Genomic DNA, 20,317 nt, shown 5'->3' with positions numbered 1-20,317 from the left:
CTTGCTGCTGTCTCTTCTCTCCAATCACTTCCTTGCCTGTCCTTTTCTCTGCATTTCTTGTTTACCCTCATGCAGCTCTTTTGTTTAGTTTTTCTCTCTCCTGGTCCTGTTACCCAGAAGTTGCACATTTTACAGTCTGCTTTACAGTCTGGCCTCTGCTGTAGTTAGAGCAGTGAAGAGACGAGACCGTCCATGCTGGTCTGATGGCTGCTGCATCACACAACCTTTTTATGTTATCTGCTCAGTTCCTGGCTCTGAATGCCTGTACTATGGGCTCCACAAGGGAAAGAGAGCACCTAGTAAGGAGCTCAGCTCTCTTTCTTCATCTCCTTGGATGGGCTGGTCTTGGCAGTGAGAATGATTTCAGCAATATCCCTCAGGACGTTGGCTTCTCAAGGTTCCTTTGAACTCTGCCTGTCCTGTTAGGCAGAGAATGTCCAGGGTAGGTGGGAGCCATAATGCTCTACGTACCTTTTCTTTTCCTTCTGTCTTCTCTTTCCTTCTCCATCTCACTCAGGCTGGGAAATGCATCCTCACAAAATGTTCCTTCTCTAAGCCATTGCGCAAAGTACAACTACTGCTGTATTTTTATGTTCTTACAACATTTACAAGATGGAAGCATTGGACTTTTTTTCTTAAGGTTCTCCAATATCGACCCCTAGTCCATCTCCGCTACCTCGTACCCCAACCTCCACTCCGGTGCACATGAAGCAAGGCTCTGCTAGCTCAGTCATTAATAACCCGTATGTTATTGTGGACAAGCCTGGACAGATGGTTGGAGCTGCAACCACAAGCACAGGTGTGTAGTGTGATCACAAAAGGCAGTGGCTTAGTGTTGTGGTTTAAACCCAACCACACAGCTCGTTCACTCGCTTCCCCCCCTTTCTTGCCCTCCCCCTGCTCCTGGAGGGATGGGAAGGAGAATCGAAAGAATGCAACTCTCACAGGTTGAGATAAGAACAGTTTAGTAACTAAGGTATAACACAAATCACTACTGCTACCACCAATAATAATAATGATAAAGGAAATAACAAGGGAAGAGAATACAACACCTCAGCACCAGCCGACCAGTAACTCCCCCACCCCACCCGACCAAGCACTGACCAATACCTCCTCCAACCCTTTAGTCCACTAGCCCCTTCCGGGTAACTCTCAGTTACATCCTGGGCATGACGTGCTGTGGTATGGAATACCTCTTTGGTCAGTTTGGGTCAGGTATCCTGTCTCTGCATCCTCCCGGCTTCCACTCCTCCCTGGCAGAGCATGAGGCTCACAAAGTCCTTAGTCAGACTAAAACATTTGAGTGGTAACTAAAAACATCAGTGTTATCAGTGCTGTTCCCAGGCCAAAAGTCAAAGCACAGCACTGCACCAGCTACCAAGGAGAAAAATGACTGCTACTGCTGAACTCAGGACACTTAGTCTTACCCATTCAAGTTTATTCTCTCTTTAGAATGGTTAGTATAACACCAGGATATGAGCTTGAGAAGATGCAAAAGTTCTCTGCAAAGAAAGAGGGAGGTATTGGTTTGCACAGCTGGCCTGTATAGCATGGTTAAGGGTATCTCAGACTAACATAACTCCTTTAAGAAACAGCACATAAGGCCAAATTGAACTCACAGATGCCTCTTCAAAGAGAGCCTGTTCTTTGCAGACAAGAAGGGAAGGGGAGAAAGTAATGTAGACTGTGGTGCACAGAAATTTAGACAGAAACAGTGCTCGGGTGGTTGGGTGAGAACTGTATCATGGATGTAAGCTAAAAGCATGGAGAGATCGCAGCAACTGGCAGATTAGTCTTAGGTCCCAGTGTGTGGGGCTCTGGATATGTAGGATATGCATAGACTCAGGGTGCCAGGAGAGCAGCCATGCTGGGTTTTGTTACTGCTCTTGACTTCTAGCTGGCCCATTTCCAGCCAGTTTGTATTCTTCTAATTAGATTCCCTTGGTGCTTCAGTGGTGACATAAGCCTGAGGTCAGCGGGGAGGACTGAACTGCAGAAGACAGGTGATGGGTATAGAGGTCAGTTAGTAATCTTTGTGTTGCTTCTGGAGGAAAGGTCATTCAGAAGTGATTGGTTAGTTGTGATTTGTGGCCAAGAACCACGGTCTATTTAAAAACACACTTGTTTCTTTATGTGTGTGCTTGCCAGCATCTCGGAAGGATGCTCAGAGCTATGTGGTGAAGGGGTAGCATCCATGTAACACACAAACTGTTTGCTGGGCATGGTTGGAAAGGGCAGAAATTTCCTTAGTAATGGTTGTTCCTTTTATCTGAGGGAATACAGTTGTTATGTTCATTTTAACTTCATCACAGATGGAATTGGTAGGGGCAGCATAGTCACAACTGAATTTTTTTAAGTATGTTTCTTGGTAACACTGAAGCTGTTTCACCAATAGGAGTTTGGGTTTTTTTGCTGGTGGTGGTGGTTGTTTGGTTGAGGGTTTTCTGCCCTTTTTGTTTTCTGTTTCTTCTTTATCTCCAGCCTATCTGTCAACTCTGCATATGTGGTTTATTATTGTTTGGGTGACTTTTGTGATTTCCTAGTAAAGATTTGTACATGGAGGGTAGGATCTGAAGATGCACCAGATGGCTTGGACATACAGCCATTTAACACCATTAAAGGTGCAGGTCCCCATCATGTGAGTGTGATTTAAGTACAGATGGGCCTGGAAGAAACTGCCTGCTGCATCTCCCTCCCCTGTACTCCTTCCACCTGTATCGTGCATGAGTCAGGTCAGATCAGTGGCAGAGCAGAAAATGAATACCCTCCCCAAATTGAGCTTTGCTGCCAGGCAGCCTCAGCACCAGACCCTAAGCACAAGAGGGAATTTGGAACTGGCTTTTTGGCGGCAGCAGCAGCCAGGCTGAGGTGAGTGTAATGTGGTGCTACAGACAGTCACTGGGATATTTTTGATAAGACTGTAGACCATCTTGAAAAAGAAGTTTGAGATCTTTATGCTCTCTGAAAGCCAGCCTTCCCAAACCCCATTATTTCAATTGCTCATTTACTTTTAAATTCAAGTACAAATTGTAGTACAGCTGTATGGGAGACTGTTACTGTGTTTTCATGTGTGTAATCCATTGCTTTGGCATCTCTTGAACAAATGAAATTTAACAGTCCAGCCCAACAGCAGTAAGAAAACTGTTGCTGAGCAACACTGTTGCATACATACTGTTATAATGCAGGGTAAGTTTAGCACTGAAGCCCCATCCATCTCAGGGGTCAGGAGAGTGCTTGTTTCTGTTTCTTCCTTTACCCTGCTTATTCTGTCCCTTCCTCTTGTTACTCCTCACTTTGTTCCCCTCCTTTTTCTGGCCTTCCTTTCCCTTCCCATTCCAGCCTTGTGTAAACCTTCTCCCATACCAGTGTCTGAAGTTAGTGTAGGTTCACAGGGCTTCAGGGCAGTGGAAGATGTTACATCTGCAGCAGGAAGTTGCAACTGGCAGCTCATTTACTGTCCTAATTTCACATATTTGTATCTCTACCCAATATTTTCAGCCAGCCAGGAAGGTACCTGGCCATCTGCTTGCAGCACACAGAGCTCTGGGAGGAGACTGTCTTGTCTCGGGCATGGATTCTGCAGGTGGAAATTCAGTAGTGGATTTGTTTCGTGCCCATGCCAGTTCCACTGACACACCTCATGGAGAATACAGACTTAAAATGAAATGCCATGTTACCTCTTAGAAGAGGTTTCATGTGTTTGGTGTCACCACTCCTGGGCCTTCATCCCACATCTGCTTTATTTCCCAATACACAGGAAGTCCAACCAGCAAACTGACCAGTGCTTGTCAGGTCTCTCATGGAACTGGATCTCCTGTTTCAAAGACCCATGGGAGCAGTTTTGTCACCTCAGCTGTCAAGGTAATGTTCTCATTAGGTGTGTACTTCCCATTTAAAATCCAGCTTCCTATTAATTAGGGCTTTTTAGTATTATAACTTCTGCATTTCGGGCAAGTTCTTTTGGTTGTCATTTCATATGAAGGTTTACTGTGTTTAACAGATGGATCCATATGAGAACATGGTGGTTACACAAGATGATAGTGTCACTTCCTGCAGCTCTAATTAGACTTGCCTACACCTCTGTTAAAGGCATATTTCTGTAAGGAAATCCATAGAGGGCATAGCTCTCAAAATGTTTTATCTTTGAAAAAAGCTCTTGTATAGCTGACTTCGATCTTCTTCACTTTGCTAGTGAAGGTATTTGAGGTGCCTGGTTCACTCTGCTTGTTATTTTTATACAGCAGCTGCTCTTAGTAGCTTGAAAATAGCTTATTGAGTGGTTTTACAACTGCATGCATATAGAAAAATGTTTATGTAAACAGTGGAGTAACAATGTGTAAACAAACAGCGATAAATAGAGTTCATGCTTCTGATCGGCAAAGCTCAAAAGGTACGGAGCTGAACTGTCTAACATAAAATCTCCCACATCTTGTACTAGGAAGAATATTTCTGACAGGAAACTGGCATCAGTGAGGCTCTTTCTGGAAGCAGCTGGTGGGTGTACTGCTTTAAACAGGACCATTTCCTGTCTCTAAGTCACAAGAACATTAATGTAGGATTGGGGGGGGGGCAGTGGGGAGGCTTGCCAATCAGCCTGCAAAGAGCAAATCACTCTGCATTTGGAACTGGTATGTTTCCAATGTCTGTTGGGGAAAAAGTGTTGAAGACTGCTGTCTGAAGCAATTTGTTTGGAGTAGCATTTTAAGTGTCAGGTGTGCAGCTGGCTGTTCAGCTTTTAAACGCCTGTCTGCTCAGATGGAGCTCACTTAACTAGGTTGAAAAAACATTCATTAGTCTTTACTTGTCACTGATTTGGGAAGGCTCTTTCTGAAAGGTTTTCAATGAGTCACTGTAGGCACGTGTCATTAGTAACGGTTGAATCCTGTATATCCAGGGCAACGTTAAAAACTGGAGATACTTTCTTTAAAATGTGTAAAAATCATAACTCTGTAAACAGAAATACATTTTGATCTGTCTTCTGGTTGGTGGAAAAGCTGTAATTTTCTAGTTTCTTTAAAGAGGACAGGGTGCCTGATAATTCAGTGTGATGTTACAGATTCGGCTTAACTCATCACTTTTCATGTCTTTGCTATGTTCTAGTTTTCTCTTCATTTTTCTTAATGACTCCAGGCTATGTTCCTAGAGCTACTTTAAAATGACTGGTAGGCTGTGTGCCATCACATCTTCTGAGTTACAGGAGAGCAAAAATTCATCTGAAAGATTTTTGCTTGCAGACTTAAATTGAACATATTTTTTTCCTTGTCTTCTTAGATTGTCTTCTCTCTTTGAGATTGTGAATAGAATCACAGAATGGGTGAGGTTGGCAGGGGCCTCTAGAGGTCATAGAATCATAGAGTGGTTTAGGTTGGAAGGGACCTTCAAAGGTCATCTAGTTCCAACTCCCTGCAATGAGCAGGGACATCTTCATTTGTGTGTTGTCAGGCTTGATCTTCTCTACACCTTCCCATCAGGTATTCATATGCATTGGTAAGATCCCTCCCTCAGCTTACTTGAACTTTACAGCTCTGAAATGCTTTGTGTAAAAAGCTGGTCAGGTAACATGAGTTCTTTCACCTGAGTAGGATATGGTAAGAAACAGTTGTTGGAGGTGTAACTTTCCAAATAACATTTGCCTTGGGGGTTGTATTAAGTAAGTTACACTCCTTTTACTGCAATGTTGGCTGAGGGAAGTTTGGCCTGCCCAGATGGTCCGTGCTACTCTTTGTTAGTAGTCACTTGGTTTATTTCTTGTATTGGACATTTCTCTGATTATTGCACCATGTCCTCCTATTTGCAGCAGGAGGATTCTCTGTTTGCCACTATGCCACCCCTTTGTCCCATTGGGAGTCATTCCAAGGTGCAAAGCCCCAAATCGGTCACGGGAGGACTTGGAGCTTTTACAAAGGTATTTCTCTTAGCTGTTGTGCCTGGACAAGGAGCCCAGTAGTGCCATTTCATGCTGACTTGTGCTACAAATCATCTAACTTCCAGTGCATGTAAAACTGTTACTGGAACCAATGTGTTTTGCTGTTCCCCTGGGGCTCTACTGAACCTATGATCTTTTCTTTTTATCATTTCCTCTTTCATCCTTTCTTGTTTTCCTTTGAATCATTATTGCATTGAGACTAGTATTTTAAAAGCTCTTGGTAGTGGGATACAGTAAAAGTAAACTGCAGTAGATCTGTCAGGAGCTTCTGAAAAAACGATGCTGTGATTTCTGAATCTCGAATGCTACTTCTGAATATGTATCCTTAAATGTTACCATCTGGAATTTAAACTTGTTTCTGGCAAAATTAGGTGATCAAAGTAAAAGGTGGAAATATGGTTCCTACCAGCTTCAGTACTTACTGCAATCTAAAGCAAAAAAAAAAAAAAACCCTAGCCTTTCTGGAGTCACTGCTTTTAAAGATTAGATTTAGGGCCTGTCCCAGAGGAACATGAAACATATACGCAAGAGAATAATGGAGGCTATAATAATACACAATATCTGTAGCTATAATGTCGCTTGTAATTTGTCAGGGTAGAAGAGAATACTGAGGTTTAGGACGTGTTCTGAGCAGGAAGGTGCTTAGGAAATTGAAACCTTAAAGTGTTGTGGCTTTTTGCCGAGATGCAGGGCCTGAAGAAGTCAGGTGTAGCCGAATCTATTGTTAGTATGACTAGTAGTTGTAACATTACTAGCAATATCTCTGATTCTCTAATTTTTATAAGCATGTCTCAAATCTGGAATGCTTTCTAGAGCAACCACACACACATACTTGTGTGTTGGAAGTAGCTCTCATCTTGGACCTGAGTTAGAGTCCGTCTGGTGGTAAGAACCAGTTTACTGACTGTTGTATGCCTTTCTTGCGGACAGATTGCTCCAGAAATGATTCCTAGTGATTTAAGGTGTTTGCTTTCCTTACTATTTCTTTCTATTTAATAGGTGATTATAAAGCAGGAGCCTGGAGAGCTGGCCCAGCAACCCCAAGTACCAGTAACAGGGACAGCCACGCAGTCTTCTGTGCAGCAGTATGTCACTGTCAAAGGGAGCCACATGTTAGCCTTGTCACCGCAGAAGCCAGTTGTGAGCACGGGCGAGGGGACAGTGCAGTCTAAGGTATGAGGTGCTTGGGTATCTTTATGTGGTGTAAGCTGTCTGTCTTGTGGTTTTATTGCAGCACTTCATGGTTTTTTCAGGGGTTATATGGTTGCTTCTGTCTTGGACCCAGGCAGCACCACCATAGTTAGCTGGTTTCCCCTTGTGCACAGAGAGGCTCATATCATGCGTACCTGTAGCCCTTCAAAAGGGAGCAGGGTGAGCAGGCACTGTTGCGTTGCACGGAACATCTCCCACTTCTGTCTAACCCATTGCAACAGTGGGATTGGGGTGGTTCTGAACTGGAGCTTGTTGACCCACAAAGTTGGCTGCCATCAGCAGCTGTTGCTGAAATTCACCCAGGTCTTTTTGCAAGAGGAGGCAAATTCTTCCCTTGGACTGTAGGCCTACAGCAAAAAAGGACAGGACAAATAGGGAGTGAGGTGCTGAGCTAGAACTAGCATTAGGTGGAAGCAGTCCTACTTGAGTGGCCACTCAAGTGTTTTACTGTAGGAGTCTGTGCCAATGCAGTGCTGCTGTGATAGGAGTGACACAGCCTCTGAGAAGGTGCAGTAACAAGATGGTGTGTCAGAAATTATCTCTATTCTTACCTGTTTCCATTGTAGATACAGTTAAATCACATGGCAAACATAAGAAACTATATATGGGGCTTTCACTTTTGCATAAGTAAATATATATTTACACTTGCAGCAGTTCATTGTCCTTTTTACTGCCTTATCTGTCTATTCAAGCAGGTATGCAAACTCATGTTTCCCTAAAGTTATTGTCAACACATAAAATTGAAGCACTTTGTGGGCTCTGCTTTGAGGCCACAGCTTTCCCAGGGAGTCTGTTCCCGTAAATGTGTTGAAACTCAGTTTCTGGATCTCTGTGCTCTGCTGAGGCAAGCTTTATTTTCAGGTGGAATTAAGCCATTGCTTATATGTGAGAAAAATGCAAGTGCCCTATAATTTGAATGTACTTAATCTTTTGTGGGTGCTCAGAAATCCCAGTTGTGTTTAACAGTTGATCATTCTACTTGGGATTAGTCTCTTGCCAATTTAATTTTGTTTCTGAATGAAGAAATTTTATACATGACTAGACATGCATGAAGTATCCTGAAATGTCTAGAGATGGAGGTTGTGTCCCAGCTAGAATTCACATGGTTGCTCTTGCTAGCAGTACATCATCCAGTACTTATTTGTTGCAGGTTGTTGGTGTGCCAGTTGGCTCTGCTTTACAGTCAACAGTGAAACAAGCGGTGGCTATAAGTGGTGGCCAGATACTTGTGGCAAAATCCAGCTCTTCGGTAGCAAAGACTGTTGGTCCGAAGCAGGTTGTTACTCAAGGTGTAGCCAAAGCCATCGTAAGCGGAGGTGGAGGGACAATTGTTGCTCAGCCTGTGCAGACTATCACAAAAGCGCAAGTTTCTTCCACAGGTGCTCAGAAAAGTGCCTCTCAAGGTTCAGGTAATTTTCCACCTTGTTAATAGTTCATGATGGGTAGACTTTGAGGCTTTATAATGATTTCTTTAACTTGAAAAATAACTGTGATATGAAAAAGTTCAAAGTGAGTAGAGAATTACGTAGGGCTGAGATCAGTAAAGAAAATGTCAACTCATCTGTAAGGGGGAAGAGGGAGTGCAAGTACTATAAAACATGCAGTGTTCTGAGTGGAGATCAGACAGATATGCTGGGGACTGTGCTAACAGACTTTCATGGAGCCATGTCTCTCTCTTTTGCTCAGCACTGTGTCCCTTAGGTGCTCAAAGGGCCCCACATAAATCTAACCAAGAGCCAAACTGTCTTCATTGCATCTTCACATCTTCCTGAGTGTTTACAGTTACAGGAGTAAGGGCAGAATCATCCTGCTTGCTTCTGCACACAGCTTTAGCTGAGCATGTTAGCTCAGGCTCTGGACCGTTCGCAAGGTGTTGTAACCTTGTGGAGTAAGCCTGTAGGTCCCATGGCTGTGCTGCTTCAGCCTGCAGCCGTTAGTGGTGCTACATGCAGAGAAATCTCTTTTCAGGCCTATTCCAAATAGAGTCTGCATCACTGGGGGAGTTAAATCTCCAGTTAGGCCAGTTAAGTATGGATTATCAAAGGCTAGCTGCATGTCACTCCTAGTACTGTCATGCTGTGCGGATTTCAATGCGTACTACTTTCTGCAAGCAATAATTGTATTTCTTTTTATTCTTTCTTTCTAGTGATGGCTACACTGCAGTTACCAGCCACCAACCTAGCAAACTTGGCAAACTTACCACCAGGCACCAAACTGTACCTCACCACCAACAGCAAGAATCCTTCTGGAAAAGGAAAACTGCTTCTGATACCCCAAGGAGCCATCTTGCGAGCCACAAATAATGCTAGTTAGTCTTGCAGGGAAATCTAATGAGTTAAATAATGTAATCACTGCATAATTAATATGTTTGGTATTTTTGCTATAAAGCATCCTGGTACTGTGGAAATCAGTAATAGGATGGGGTTTCTTTGATCACAGCAACACAGTATGTGGTGCTTTTTAAGACTGAGATCTCACAAGTGTCTTCTGTTTTCAATGAAACTGCTTTTCGTGCAGTGCTCTCAATGTCTGTCTGTGCTGAAGGCAGACAGTGCAGTTTTCCTCAAAATTTAGGGAAGGGTTGTCTTTAATTCTTCCTTTGTGATGTAGAACTGAGATGGATTTGAATGTAGTTGAAAAAGCAATTAATATCTAATGGAGTGATTCCCTGGAGAAACCAGAAACATAAGAAGCTGACTTTGAAAAGGATGAGATACTGTATCTGGAATGAGGGAAAGAAATTGTTCTGAATATTGATAAAAGGTTTGGCCCCAAGCTGTTGAGGCCAGCAGAAACAATTAGGTTTTGTAAATGGCCTTGTGAATCAATCTTGCTGGGGAATAACCTGAAGAGTAACATTGCTAAAATAGTTCTGATGGGCAATACTTTGTTTATAGTTTGCTGTTGCTGTAGGAAAAGAATAATGCAGGTTTGGACTGTGGAGATGAAGTTTTATTGTGAGCCTTCTGCAGAATCCTCCTTTTGAGGCTGGAGGTTGGGGTGGGAAGTGGATTGGTGTAAACTTTCTGCTCCCAGTCCTGGTACTGGCAGTGAGGAAGAGGTGTTATTCAGTTTAACGTATAAGGCTGTAAATATTAGCAACATAGCAATAGAGTGGATGTCACTGAAGAAGTAGATACCCGTGGTGAAGGTATTTTGGGCCGTAGAACTTGTGATGGGAGCCCCATTGCTTGAGATTTAGAGGCAGCTGGGGCAGTCCAACTTTGACAAGGAAATAACCTCCCAGGTGTCAAGGAAGAGCAAATACTTGTGACTTTTTGTGACAGAGCCACAAGTATTTTTTTACTCTTAATGAGAGACTGCAAAAAAAACAGTGTTCAAGCTGTTCCTTCTGGTGGTAGAGCAGTAGCTATGTGTCACTGCAAGTTACTACTGCTTAGTATCGGCAATCTCATATTCTGTTAACAAAATTGCATTGGAACAGCCAATGAAAGTAAAATTAATAAGCCAGTGGGACTTTTGTTTCTAGGCCTTTTGCTGCAGATTCATAACCTGCAAAAGACTGGTGAAAAGACTGTTCATCTGTTAGGCAGCATTTTCTTCTGAAAGAAAGTGCAAAACTGCCTGAAATGAGCTTTTGCTTAGCCACCAGTTGTCCTTATTTCACCCATAACTCCTTTCATTCATGGTGTTTGCTGAGCTATAAGCAAGCACAGCAGTACATCTGAACAGTACTGGGTACTGTACTGGGTAATAATGCTACTCAGCGGCAAAACATGGCAGCAAATGTCTTGCAAAGTGTTTTCAATTACTTGTATATACAGGGGTGCTTTAGCAGCTGACTGTGTCTGGTTACCAAAGGGTCAGGCCTCTTCTTCTGGTTACAGGTCTCCAATCTGGTTCTTCCACAAATAGTGGAGGAGGAGGAGGAACCCAAAGCACAAGCAGTAACTTGTCGCAGCACCTCACCTATACATCCTACATCCTGAAGCAGACACCCCAGGTCAGTGGCATAAGCATCTCAGTTGAAGTAAGTTGACATTTCAGGCTGCAGTGGTGTTAGGTGGATATCCTTTGGTTCTGTAGTACATGAAACATACTTGAACTATGGAATCTAGATCCTCTCTGACAGTCTTTGCACCTTATCCTTCTGCCAGCCACCTGCTTTACCACTTGCTGTTGCTATTGGCACATCTCTGCCCCTCGCCTCCCCTTGCAGGTCATACCCTCATGGTCCCTTGCAGGCTGAGAAAGCAGCACTGAATAAGGCCAGGGTAAGCAGTGGTGGGAGAAGCAATGAGAGTGCCTGGTGGCAGGGCTGCAAAGTTAACTGAAACAAGACAGGTGATGTGACAGAGCTATCTTACACAGTTAAGATTTGTAAGAGTCAGAGGACAGCATGAAAAGGAGAATGAAGAAGTTACTGGAGTGAAACAGCAAGGCTAAGAAAGAGAAATAAGGAGACAAAAGATTGTGAAGAGATCCATATGTGACAGTGGGTGAATGAAGCCCCTGAAGGGTAACAACTGAATAGTGAAGTGAAACAGGAAGGGTGTCAGGGTCTCAGGTGGTAGGTTATAGAGTGTGCACCTCCAGGTGTCACTGTCATTTCTGCATGCTGAGCTCTGAGTATATAGTTTTTGTGGGGGAGCTAAATACATTTTGAAGTGAAAGGCTGACAGAATGTCTCGATTTCTCTCTTATTTCCTTTTGCCTAGCCCAGCAGCAGCCTTTGATCTTGCATGCTAAGCAGCATTTGTCACAAAGAGTAAAGCTGAATAGCATAAAGTGCTAAATTGCGGTGGATGCCTCTGACAATACAGGAAACTGATTGTGGCTTTTTCACCCTTCCCTCGCATCAGGAAGTGTTCTTCTGTACCAGTAAGAGAAGGCTGTGTCCAGCTCTTATTGCAGAAGCATCCAGTGTAATTATCAGTGCCTTGTTTTAGAAGATGAAATACTGTTGCATTATAGTTACGGGGTTTTATATTGTATTGACGTGCATAGATTTCTTTTGACTCTTAATTGTGTTTCCAAGTGCTGACCTCCTTAACTTATTTGTGGAGTAGGGCACCTTTCTGGTTGGCCAACCTTCTCCTCAGAGTTCTGGGAAGCAGCTGACTCCAGCTTCAGTTGTTCAGGGCAGTGTAGGAGTTGGAGCATCTTCCACACAAGGACAAGCCCTGAAAGTGATAACTGGACAGAAAACAGCTCTGTTTACACAGGTAATGTGCAAATGATGGGGATAGGAACCAGAGCCACCCATTATGAGGGTGTTGCCTTTTGTAGTTGTTTGGGGTTTGTACAATTATGATGCTGGCTGTACTACGATGAGGAAAACCCATGAAGGCCTACTTACATGTACAGATACTGGACCACAGTTTTTCAGCTTTATTCCTGTTCTTGGAGTGGGGGAAGTTTAAAGCTGGGTTGCCAGTTGTAGATGTATTCTGGGATTTCTTAGTGAAATGGAATTAGAGAAGTGAACACAGTCATGTACAAAAATGTGCTTAAATATTTGAGTCTTAGAAATGGGTCCCCTGCTAAAGCTCTTAAAAAATTTTGGGTTTTGGTATCCAGCAAAGGTCCTTCTTTTAAAAACTATCAAGTGGTCCCTATGAAATGCAAACTCCCCAAGAGTGCATGTAATTGATTCTCCAAAATTCAAGATTGGTAGGCATATTTTTGCAAAGTCATCAGCTTGATAACGTTGATTCCAGAGGTGATAAATTTGTTACAGCTGTTATTGTACATTTTGCCTGTTTGAAAAGTCCTTTGAAGATATTTTTCAGTAATGTAAAAAGCATTTGTCCTGTTTGTTGTTGATGAGCTTTAAGGAATTTTTAAAAATTCCAAACAAATACAGCTTTTTCCTTATGCTGAATCCTTTTTCCAAAGGCTGCAGCCAGTGGACAGACATCACTGGTGAAAATATCAGATGGGTCTATAAAATCAGTGCCTGCTTCATCCCAGCTCTCTAAACCTGGCACCACTGTGTTGAGAGTATCAGGAGGTGTCATCACCACGGCTGCTGCTCCTGCCATGGCCCTTCCCACAAACGGGGTGGCCCAGGTGAGAAAGAACATCACCAATGTTCTGTGATACAGTGTTTGCTCTCTAGCCAGTATAATCCCCAGGAAAGGGATTCTGCTTCCTCCTCCCCACCCCCCACTGGTGTTCTTGTCAGTCAGCATTGCTGGTGGGTCTGCTCTTATTTGTGTACCAGCATAGTGCATGCAACTGGTTTTCAGCTGGGTTGTTTGCTGTTCGGCATAAAGTACTATCTGTGAAAAAACAAGGGGAGAAAGCAAAACTGAAACTTGCACTTTCTTGCTTTTAATGTTGTTAAAATTGAGGTTGGCAGCGAAAGCTTTATCTGAAACAGCTTTCGCAATTGTAGAGATCAGATTTTTGGGGCTACACAGCTTTCAAACACCACATTGCTGCTGGCACAGAAGTTTGAAGAAGAATGTGGAATGCCTGAAGCCATCAAGCCAGTGAAAGCCAGCAGTAACTAGACTGTAGATCTCTCCTCTCAGGTCACAGAGTCTCCACAGTGCTTAGTGCCCCATCTGCTATCAGCAGATTTCACTGGCAGTGGCCAGAGTTCCTGATCCTTTAGTGCTGACTGTGTTCAAAGGATGTCACTCCTCGCCACCCCAAGGGAGTCTTAAGAGTGCAGCCTTGGAACAAGGTGCTTCAGCAGAGGGAGCTTGGAAGCAAAATGTTTTCATTCCTAGAGCAAATGCTCTTGCACGTTGATGCAGGTTGTCTGCCCGGTGTGGGGTTGGGTTTTACAGGATGAGGAGGAAGCAGCAAAAAGTAGAGTGTATAGTTCACTCAGAGGGGAGGGTTCCTTGCTGCTTTTGCCTGTGGGGAGGCAAAGATTAAACAAGAGGAGAGTTGATGCTGTGCTGTCATCAGAGGGGTGAATGCTGGAACACGCAGCATGTATAGGTGAAGATGCTTAAATTTGTGTTAAATGCTACTCAGTGTTCGTACAGCTCTTGGTGAAGCCACAGAGAGAAAAAATTTCCATCCAGCCTCCTTATCGCAAATTTCTTTTCTGTTTGTCTACTGATACTTCTGGATTTCTAGGCAGCAGGGAAATATGAAACATTCCTGGGTTAAATTTGTCATCTGGAGCTCTACCTGCTTGCTGATGTTAAGGGACAGTGGCTGTAGATGCTGTCAAAGCGCTTGTGGTAGTAGTTCCTGAGCATGCTGTTTCTGTTCAAAACAGCCTCCATTCTATATGTGCTCTTGTTGTATGTGGGCTTTTGGATATGTGCTTGAGAGCCTCTTGCTTCTTAATGATTGATAGATAAACATTTAGTTTTGCTACTACTAAGTATTGCTTTGTTGTGCTTATTGCCTCTTTTATACAGCAAATAGATAATGCAGGTTCCAGTTCATTATCTTCTGGAACTCCTGCAGCAAAGACATCTGGACAGCAGCACCAAATCTGTATAAGCCAGAGCCAGTCTACTTCATCAGTAGTGAATAAGACTGCTACTTCCACTGTTGTAAGTGTTGCTTCTCTGATGACTACACCAACGCCTGTAACTGGAAAAGCTGCAGTATCAGGTATTAAAAGCCTTTCGTGCCTTTCCTATAGGAAGTTAAAATCCAGGTGCGAGTTCTTCAGATGCCATTTGCAGATGAGACTGTATTCTTCCATTTACAGCATTTGTGAATTTGTTAAAGTCAAGTCATGCTTTCTAAAACATATCTTATTAGTGTAACTTTTGGCTTAGCTGGAGAGATGTCTAAATAATTTGGCATCCTATCACGTCAGTGCATTGACTGTATCTGTTACAAATAACAGCACAAGTTGCTCATTGGTATTGGAGAGGGATTGTAGTTTTCTTGCCAAGTTCTCATTAGAAGATGGGAGTGTGCCTGTTCAAGAGCACAGTGTGCCACTGAATGCTGAAACTATCAAGGTACCAGCAATGGTGCAGACTTGATTATTGTAAAAGTAAAACTCCACTGAAGTTGAAGAAGGTGTGTGAGCGGAATTTGGCTCTGAAGCTTTGCATCTGCTCTCCTTCGGCCTGGAAAGGAGAGAGGTGTTGACTGGGGGAACTGAAGGCTTTGAAGTCAAAATCAGTAAGTACAGTAGGGTGGGCTGGATCTTCAATGTTTTGAGTTAATGAAGATAGATTACCTTTACGTAGAGGGGAGTTTTTCTTACTCAATTTTATTGTCTTCCACTGTCTTTTGTGTCATGAAGAGCAACTACAGCAAGTTTGAGTATTGCAGGTTAAACTGGTAAATTTTAATTTTGACTAACTGTTGGCATGTGCTGTTCACTTGAAGTAGCCTCTTACTGAGTGGAAACAGGGTAAAAATACAGAGAAGAGAAAATAAGTGACACTGAGCTCATTTGACAGTGGGGTTTTTTTAATGGGCTCTTCTTGGTTCCTGTGTACACAGTCTTCCAAATGCCTCCTTTTTCATCACTCTTGTTTTGAGTTTCGAGTTGAGTGTTTTCCTCTTTGCAAACAAAGCAGCAAGTTTTTTTTTCTGTGGAAAATATACCATTCTATGTATCTTTTGGATTAAAACTGCCATGTAGATATAAAAATGTTACCTAGATTTTGGGGTGGTTTTTGTAACCTGACTTTGTAATGAAAAACTCTTTCTTAAAGAATCCCAAAAGAAGCACTGTGGCTGTAAAACATGTTATTTCCATGTAAAAAAAAAAAAAAAAAAACAACAAACAAACAAAAAAACCCACCCCAAAACCCAGCAAATAAAACAACCAAAAACCCCAAACAACAACAAAACTGTGTTAAATTTCTGAAGCTGTATTATTAAAGGCAGCTCTTCAAAAAGAATCTCATATTTTCCCTTGTTTTGCAACAAATGATGTCTTCCACCCATCAGGCTAATAGGGTCTGTGGAAAATGTCCCTTCTTGCTTGCCTGCTGTTTGGGTCCCTTGCTGTCCTATCCTGACACATCTGTGCATCACACCCAAATGAATTGGGAATGCTGGGTTAGCTTTCTTTCCTGGAGGTGAAAGTCTGAGTGATTAGTGCTATGCATCTTTCAAACCCAAGAGACATCTTTGGCAGACCTGGCATGTCTCGTACTTGGAAGGCAGCTGTGTTTCTTAAGCACTGCTAATAATAAAATAATAATAAAAGATGAAGAGAATGGGAACTTTATCAAAAACAAATCGTGAGTATAAAATTACCATCGTGAAACTAAGAAGTCTACTGCTCTCAGTGTTCTAAATAGAAGCCTATTAAATTTCCACAATCTGAAGAAGAGTTAGCTATAGACTGAATACAGTAACAGTGAAAATAGGCAGTTTGCCAGTAGGAAAGGGTGGACATAAGCCCGAATCACTGTATTAGAGAGTTGACTGTGGTGGCTTGGGATGTTATCGCTGTGGAGGAGAGAGCTGGTGGATAGGCGATGAGTACTACTCGCATATGGCATATCTTGGAGCCGTGCTGATTCCCACTAAAGTCACTGAGCACTGCTGTTAGTATTTGAATGTCCTGCTTGTTCTCTATCCTGGACTTAAAATCAGTGATTTAATTCAGTCCCACTTTTAATATGCTTCATAGCTTGGTTAGCCATCCTTATGGATGCATCGAGTGCATGTTACAGAAAGACACAGGATGCTCAGTTCAGGTGTGTTCTTCATCAGACTTCTGTACAGCCTTGGGCTTGTCACTTGTTTAAAACATGGTTGGGTGTGCTCTGCTGACTACAGTGGATGCTGCTGAGCTGAATTGCAGAGGTATATGCAGCACATGGATACCTCAGTGAGAGTGGCCATAAGTGCAATGGCGCTGTAGTTCACTGGCTTAGCAGACCCTTGAGCATAAGGTCTTGCTCTGATGAGAGTATTCCACTCTGTGCTGAGCCTGCTTCAGTTGAAAGGTTTGTGTTACACCAAGTTTTGCTTCAGATTACATAGGTCATTAGGAAACTTGCTTCACAAATATCAGAGTACTGTGCAGCATGTAATACTGTGCACCCTGTGGTGTGCACCCCACACACCCCCCCCCCCCAAGTATTTTAGCAATCATTTGTGTCAGTAAAACTTTGTCTGACAGTTCACTGAACTGTAGCATGTTAAGAGGGTGGCAGTGCTAGTTTACTTGCCACCCTGGTTCAGGCAGAGAGGGAAGTAGCTGGAGATAAACTAAAAGGTGTGTTTTATTTAACATTTTGTCTTCCGTTCTTCTTGCAGGGTTGCTAAAAATCCACTCAAATCAGTCTAGTCCACAGCAGGCTGTTCTGACAGTTCCCAGCCAGCTTAAACAGCTCGGTGTAAACACAGCTTCTGGAGGTGTTCAGACAATACTCATGCCTATGAACAAAGGTAAAGGGCAGAGGAGAATGACAGATGGTGTTTGAAACTCCCCTTTGGCGCAGGGTAGCTCTTGATCATTGTTGGCATACATGGTCCAAAGTTAGAGGTAGAAGAAAATGTAGCAAGGAAATTCATCCCTAAACTTTGTGCTGCAAAAACACTGTGTTGCTTCTGAACATGGTTATTTGTCAAAGTGCATGGAATTTTGAAATTTGATATTTCTTTTTCTTCTTTGTTGTCCTTTTTTTTTTTTCCTTCTTTTTCCTCTTCAGTGATACAGTCACTTACCACCAGCAAAGTTTCAGCTGTCACAGCAGCAAGTACACTTGTCCCTAGTCCCACTACAGCATCAATCACTAAAGGTAACAAGGAATTTCTCAGTGAGATAAGCAGTAGAAGTTAGCTGGTGCTGCTTTATGCAAGTGGCCTCACTAAGAATGTAGACCCTGTAACTGTGAGTTCCTTTATTTCCATTATTAGTAGGGTTTAAATTGAGTAAAAATGGCACATGGGAACTAGAAAATTAACAGTGACTTCCCCCTCCACAAATCCCAAAGTGTAGGCAAATAACAGGGAGAAATTAGGATGTTCTAGGAAGCTACCATGAGTACCTTAAACATTGGTTGTTTCAATCCATATTTTCAAAGATGCATAGAGCAGCCTGTGTTTAATCACAGTTACTGCTGTCCTTAGAATAGTACTATGGTACTGGAGAATGCTTTCCAGCAGCACTAGATGCAGACAGCCCGTGTGCATGCTCGCACACAGGGTTAAGATGCACGTATAGTACTTCCCAGAATAATGCACAGTCCAGAGCTGAGAGACTCAAAGCCAGTTCTTGCAGAACTATCATGCATCTCTCATCCTAGATGGATGACCAGACTGCCTCGCCATTCGGGGTTGGGAACGTGTCTGTCTCCCTGCTCCTGTCTCACGAGAGTTCTGTCCTAGATGTGAGAAAGTTCACTGATGTCAAAATCAGTGATGTCTTCAAAAAAGTTCTCACTTTGAAATGTCACTTCTTGCAAAGACTGTTAGATTTGTGTCAGCTCTTTGCTTACAAAGAGGCAGCAGTTTCGATGAGGCAGTCATACATAAAACATCAGCAATTGATTGTGCAGATTTTCTAAACAGGATGAGATGTGAGCATGTTGAGATTTGCAGAGGGGGAACATGTTCTGGTGGCTTTCTTTCAGTAGAATTGAAAGTCAAATTTGCCATGCTTAATAGTGCAAACAACAAATAATGTTATCTAAGACCCTTAGTCTTATTCGAGTCTCACAAGACACTGTTTATCAAGCTGACCGGTACTTTTTGTCTTAAAATGTGTTCTGTTTCTTTGAAGTTAAGATGGAGCCTGATTCAACAGGACAAAACTGCAGTTCTGTGAGTACCCAAGAAGGCCAAGCAGCAGTAAAAACAGAAGAGAGCTCTGAACTTGGGAATTACGTTATCAAGTAATTGTTCATTTCTCTATAAGGATTTATGATGTTTGAATAGCCAGGGGGAGTGGAGGAGATTCCAGGGATATGTGCAGTAATGTTAAGCTTCACCTAGAAATACATTATAAAATCTTCTGTCCCATATGCTGCTGTATCAGTACTAATCCTGCTGGGTGGCATTTGTTCCAGTGTTGTAATGTTTTCTTTGTCAATGCACTTGCATGCAGGGCTCATGAAAGACTGAAGATTTGCAGTTGTTTTGGTTTTGCTACAATCTGTTATCATCCATTGCTTGTGTAATTCCCATTGGCATTGTGTGTCCTTACTGAGGTCAAACTGCCCAGTGAAATGCAGGTCAAAAAAGGGGCATCTGAAATAAGTAGAATCGTCTCTGCTTGCCTCTCTAGTCTTCTTACTTCTGTGATTACTTAGTATGAGGGCTGCCCTGGTTCAGAATTGGAACTAAATGGAGTAGAATTGGAATTAAATGGAGTATTTCTTCACTGCATGCTGTGAAATCTGGTGCTTTGTTTGTGATGCTCTTGCAAGTACTAGTTAGTGTGTTTTAACCAGAGCTCAGTTTGCAACATTTTCTCTGCATATCTCTGGTAATGTGTAGGCTGTTTCTTCTGCTCTTGATTCCTCCAGTGGTTGACTTTCCTGTCCCCATGTTTTGAAAAGTTTTGTTATCCTGACATATCCTTGCAGACACTACCCTAATGGAGAGTGTGTGTAGGAGACAGGGATAAATCTGAAGTCACTACACACTGGAGATTGTCTTAGTTATGAAATAACTATTGGAAAATGCAGCTCTTGCCAGTTAATTACAGTATGTCTGGCTAACTAAAATTTTCCCAAACTGCAGTATCCCATTTTCCTACAAAAACAGACTCAACCAATAACTATGTCTTATCCCTCAGAGTAGTGTTGCAGCTTGTGAGATGATGCAGGGTTTTCTTCAAGATGCAGCTTTAGATGTGGACAGTTTGGCAAGGGGAAGGGCTGTTTGAAATACCTTCTGGAGCGGGGCGCAACAGTTTATCCTCACAGTGCCATCGCTATAATGCCTTGGGGCTAGGGACTTTCTACCATGCAGTGATTTTGAAGCTTTTTGCATCTGATTCATTGCTTCCAACGATATTCTTCATTGTGATTCTTTGTATCCCTTGCAGCATAGAATATTTGGAGAACATCCAGCAGCTTTTAACAGCAATAGTGAAGAAGGTTCCATTAATTGCTGAAAAAAGTAAGCAGTAAATGAACAGGCTTCGTTTTCTATTTTTGGTGTATCAGCAGAAAGCCTTGTGTACTCTGTAGCCTCAAAAATTGTTAAGAGTTGGAATGAAATGCAGCCATTCTCCTAGAGAGCTTACTCCAGGGGTTATTCTAAAGATGCTTAGAATTAGATTCTTCCAGTAAAGCCAAGTATGTTGCCAGC

The 20,317-nt window shown here is 42.6% G+C and overlaps 1 protein-coding gene across 9 annotated transcripts in view; it reads left to right on the top strand.

The window, feature by feature from the left end:
* The window catches only part of YEATS2 (YEATS domain containing 2), a 49,636-nt gene that overhangs the window by 19,447 nt on the left and 9,872 nt on the right, over nt 1-20,317 (top strand). For 3 of the 9 annotated variants that reach the window (XM_065675500.1, XM_065675499.1, XM_065675506.1), the window contains 14 exons: nt 641-799; nt 3,758-3,861; nt 5,798-5,905; nt 6,926-7,099; nt 8,289-8,547; nt 9,285-9,446; nt 10,987-11,102; nt 12,169-12,324; nt 12,998-13,171; nt 14,488-14,686; nt 17,315-17,446; nt 17,710-17,799; nt 18,783-18,894; nt 20,052-20,125. In XM_065675500.1, the coding sequence (XP_065531572.1) occupies nt 641-799; nt 3,758-3,861; nt 5,798-5,905; nt 6,926-7,099; nt 8,289-8,547; nt 9,285-9,446; nt 10,987-11,102; nt 12,169-12,324; nt 12,998-13,171; nt 14,488-14,686; nt 17,315-17,446; nt 17,710-17,799; nt 18,783-18,894; nt 20,052-20,125 (2,019 nt within the window). Of the gene's footprint in view, nt 1-640; nt 800-3,757; nt 3,862-5,797; nt 5,906-6,925; nt 7,100-8,288; nt 8,548-9,284; nt 9,447-10,986; nt 11,103-12,168; nt 12,325-12,997; nt 13,172-14,487; nt 14,687-17,314; nt 17,447-17,709; nt 17,800-18,782; nt 18,895-20,051; nt 20,126-20,317 lie in introns of those variants that run through there. The other 6 variants (XM_065675505.1, XM_065675504.1, XM_065675501.1 and 3 more) reach the window with 5 other exon arrangements.

Source organism: Lathamus discolor, chromosome 3 (genome assembly GCF_037157495.1).
Source record: "Lathamus discolor isolate bLatDis1 chromosome 3, bLatDis1.hap1, whole genome shotgun sequence".
In the NCBI taxonomy this organism is placed as follows: domain Eukaryota; kingdom Metazoa; phylum Chordata; class Aves; order Psittaciformes; family Psittacidae; genus Lathamus; species Lathamus discolor.
Note: the sequence above shows the minus strand (reverse complement) of the source record. Positions and strands in the feature narration are given on the sequence as shown.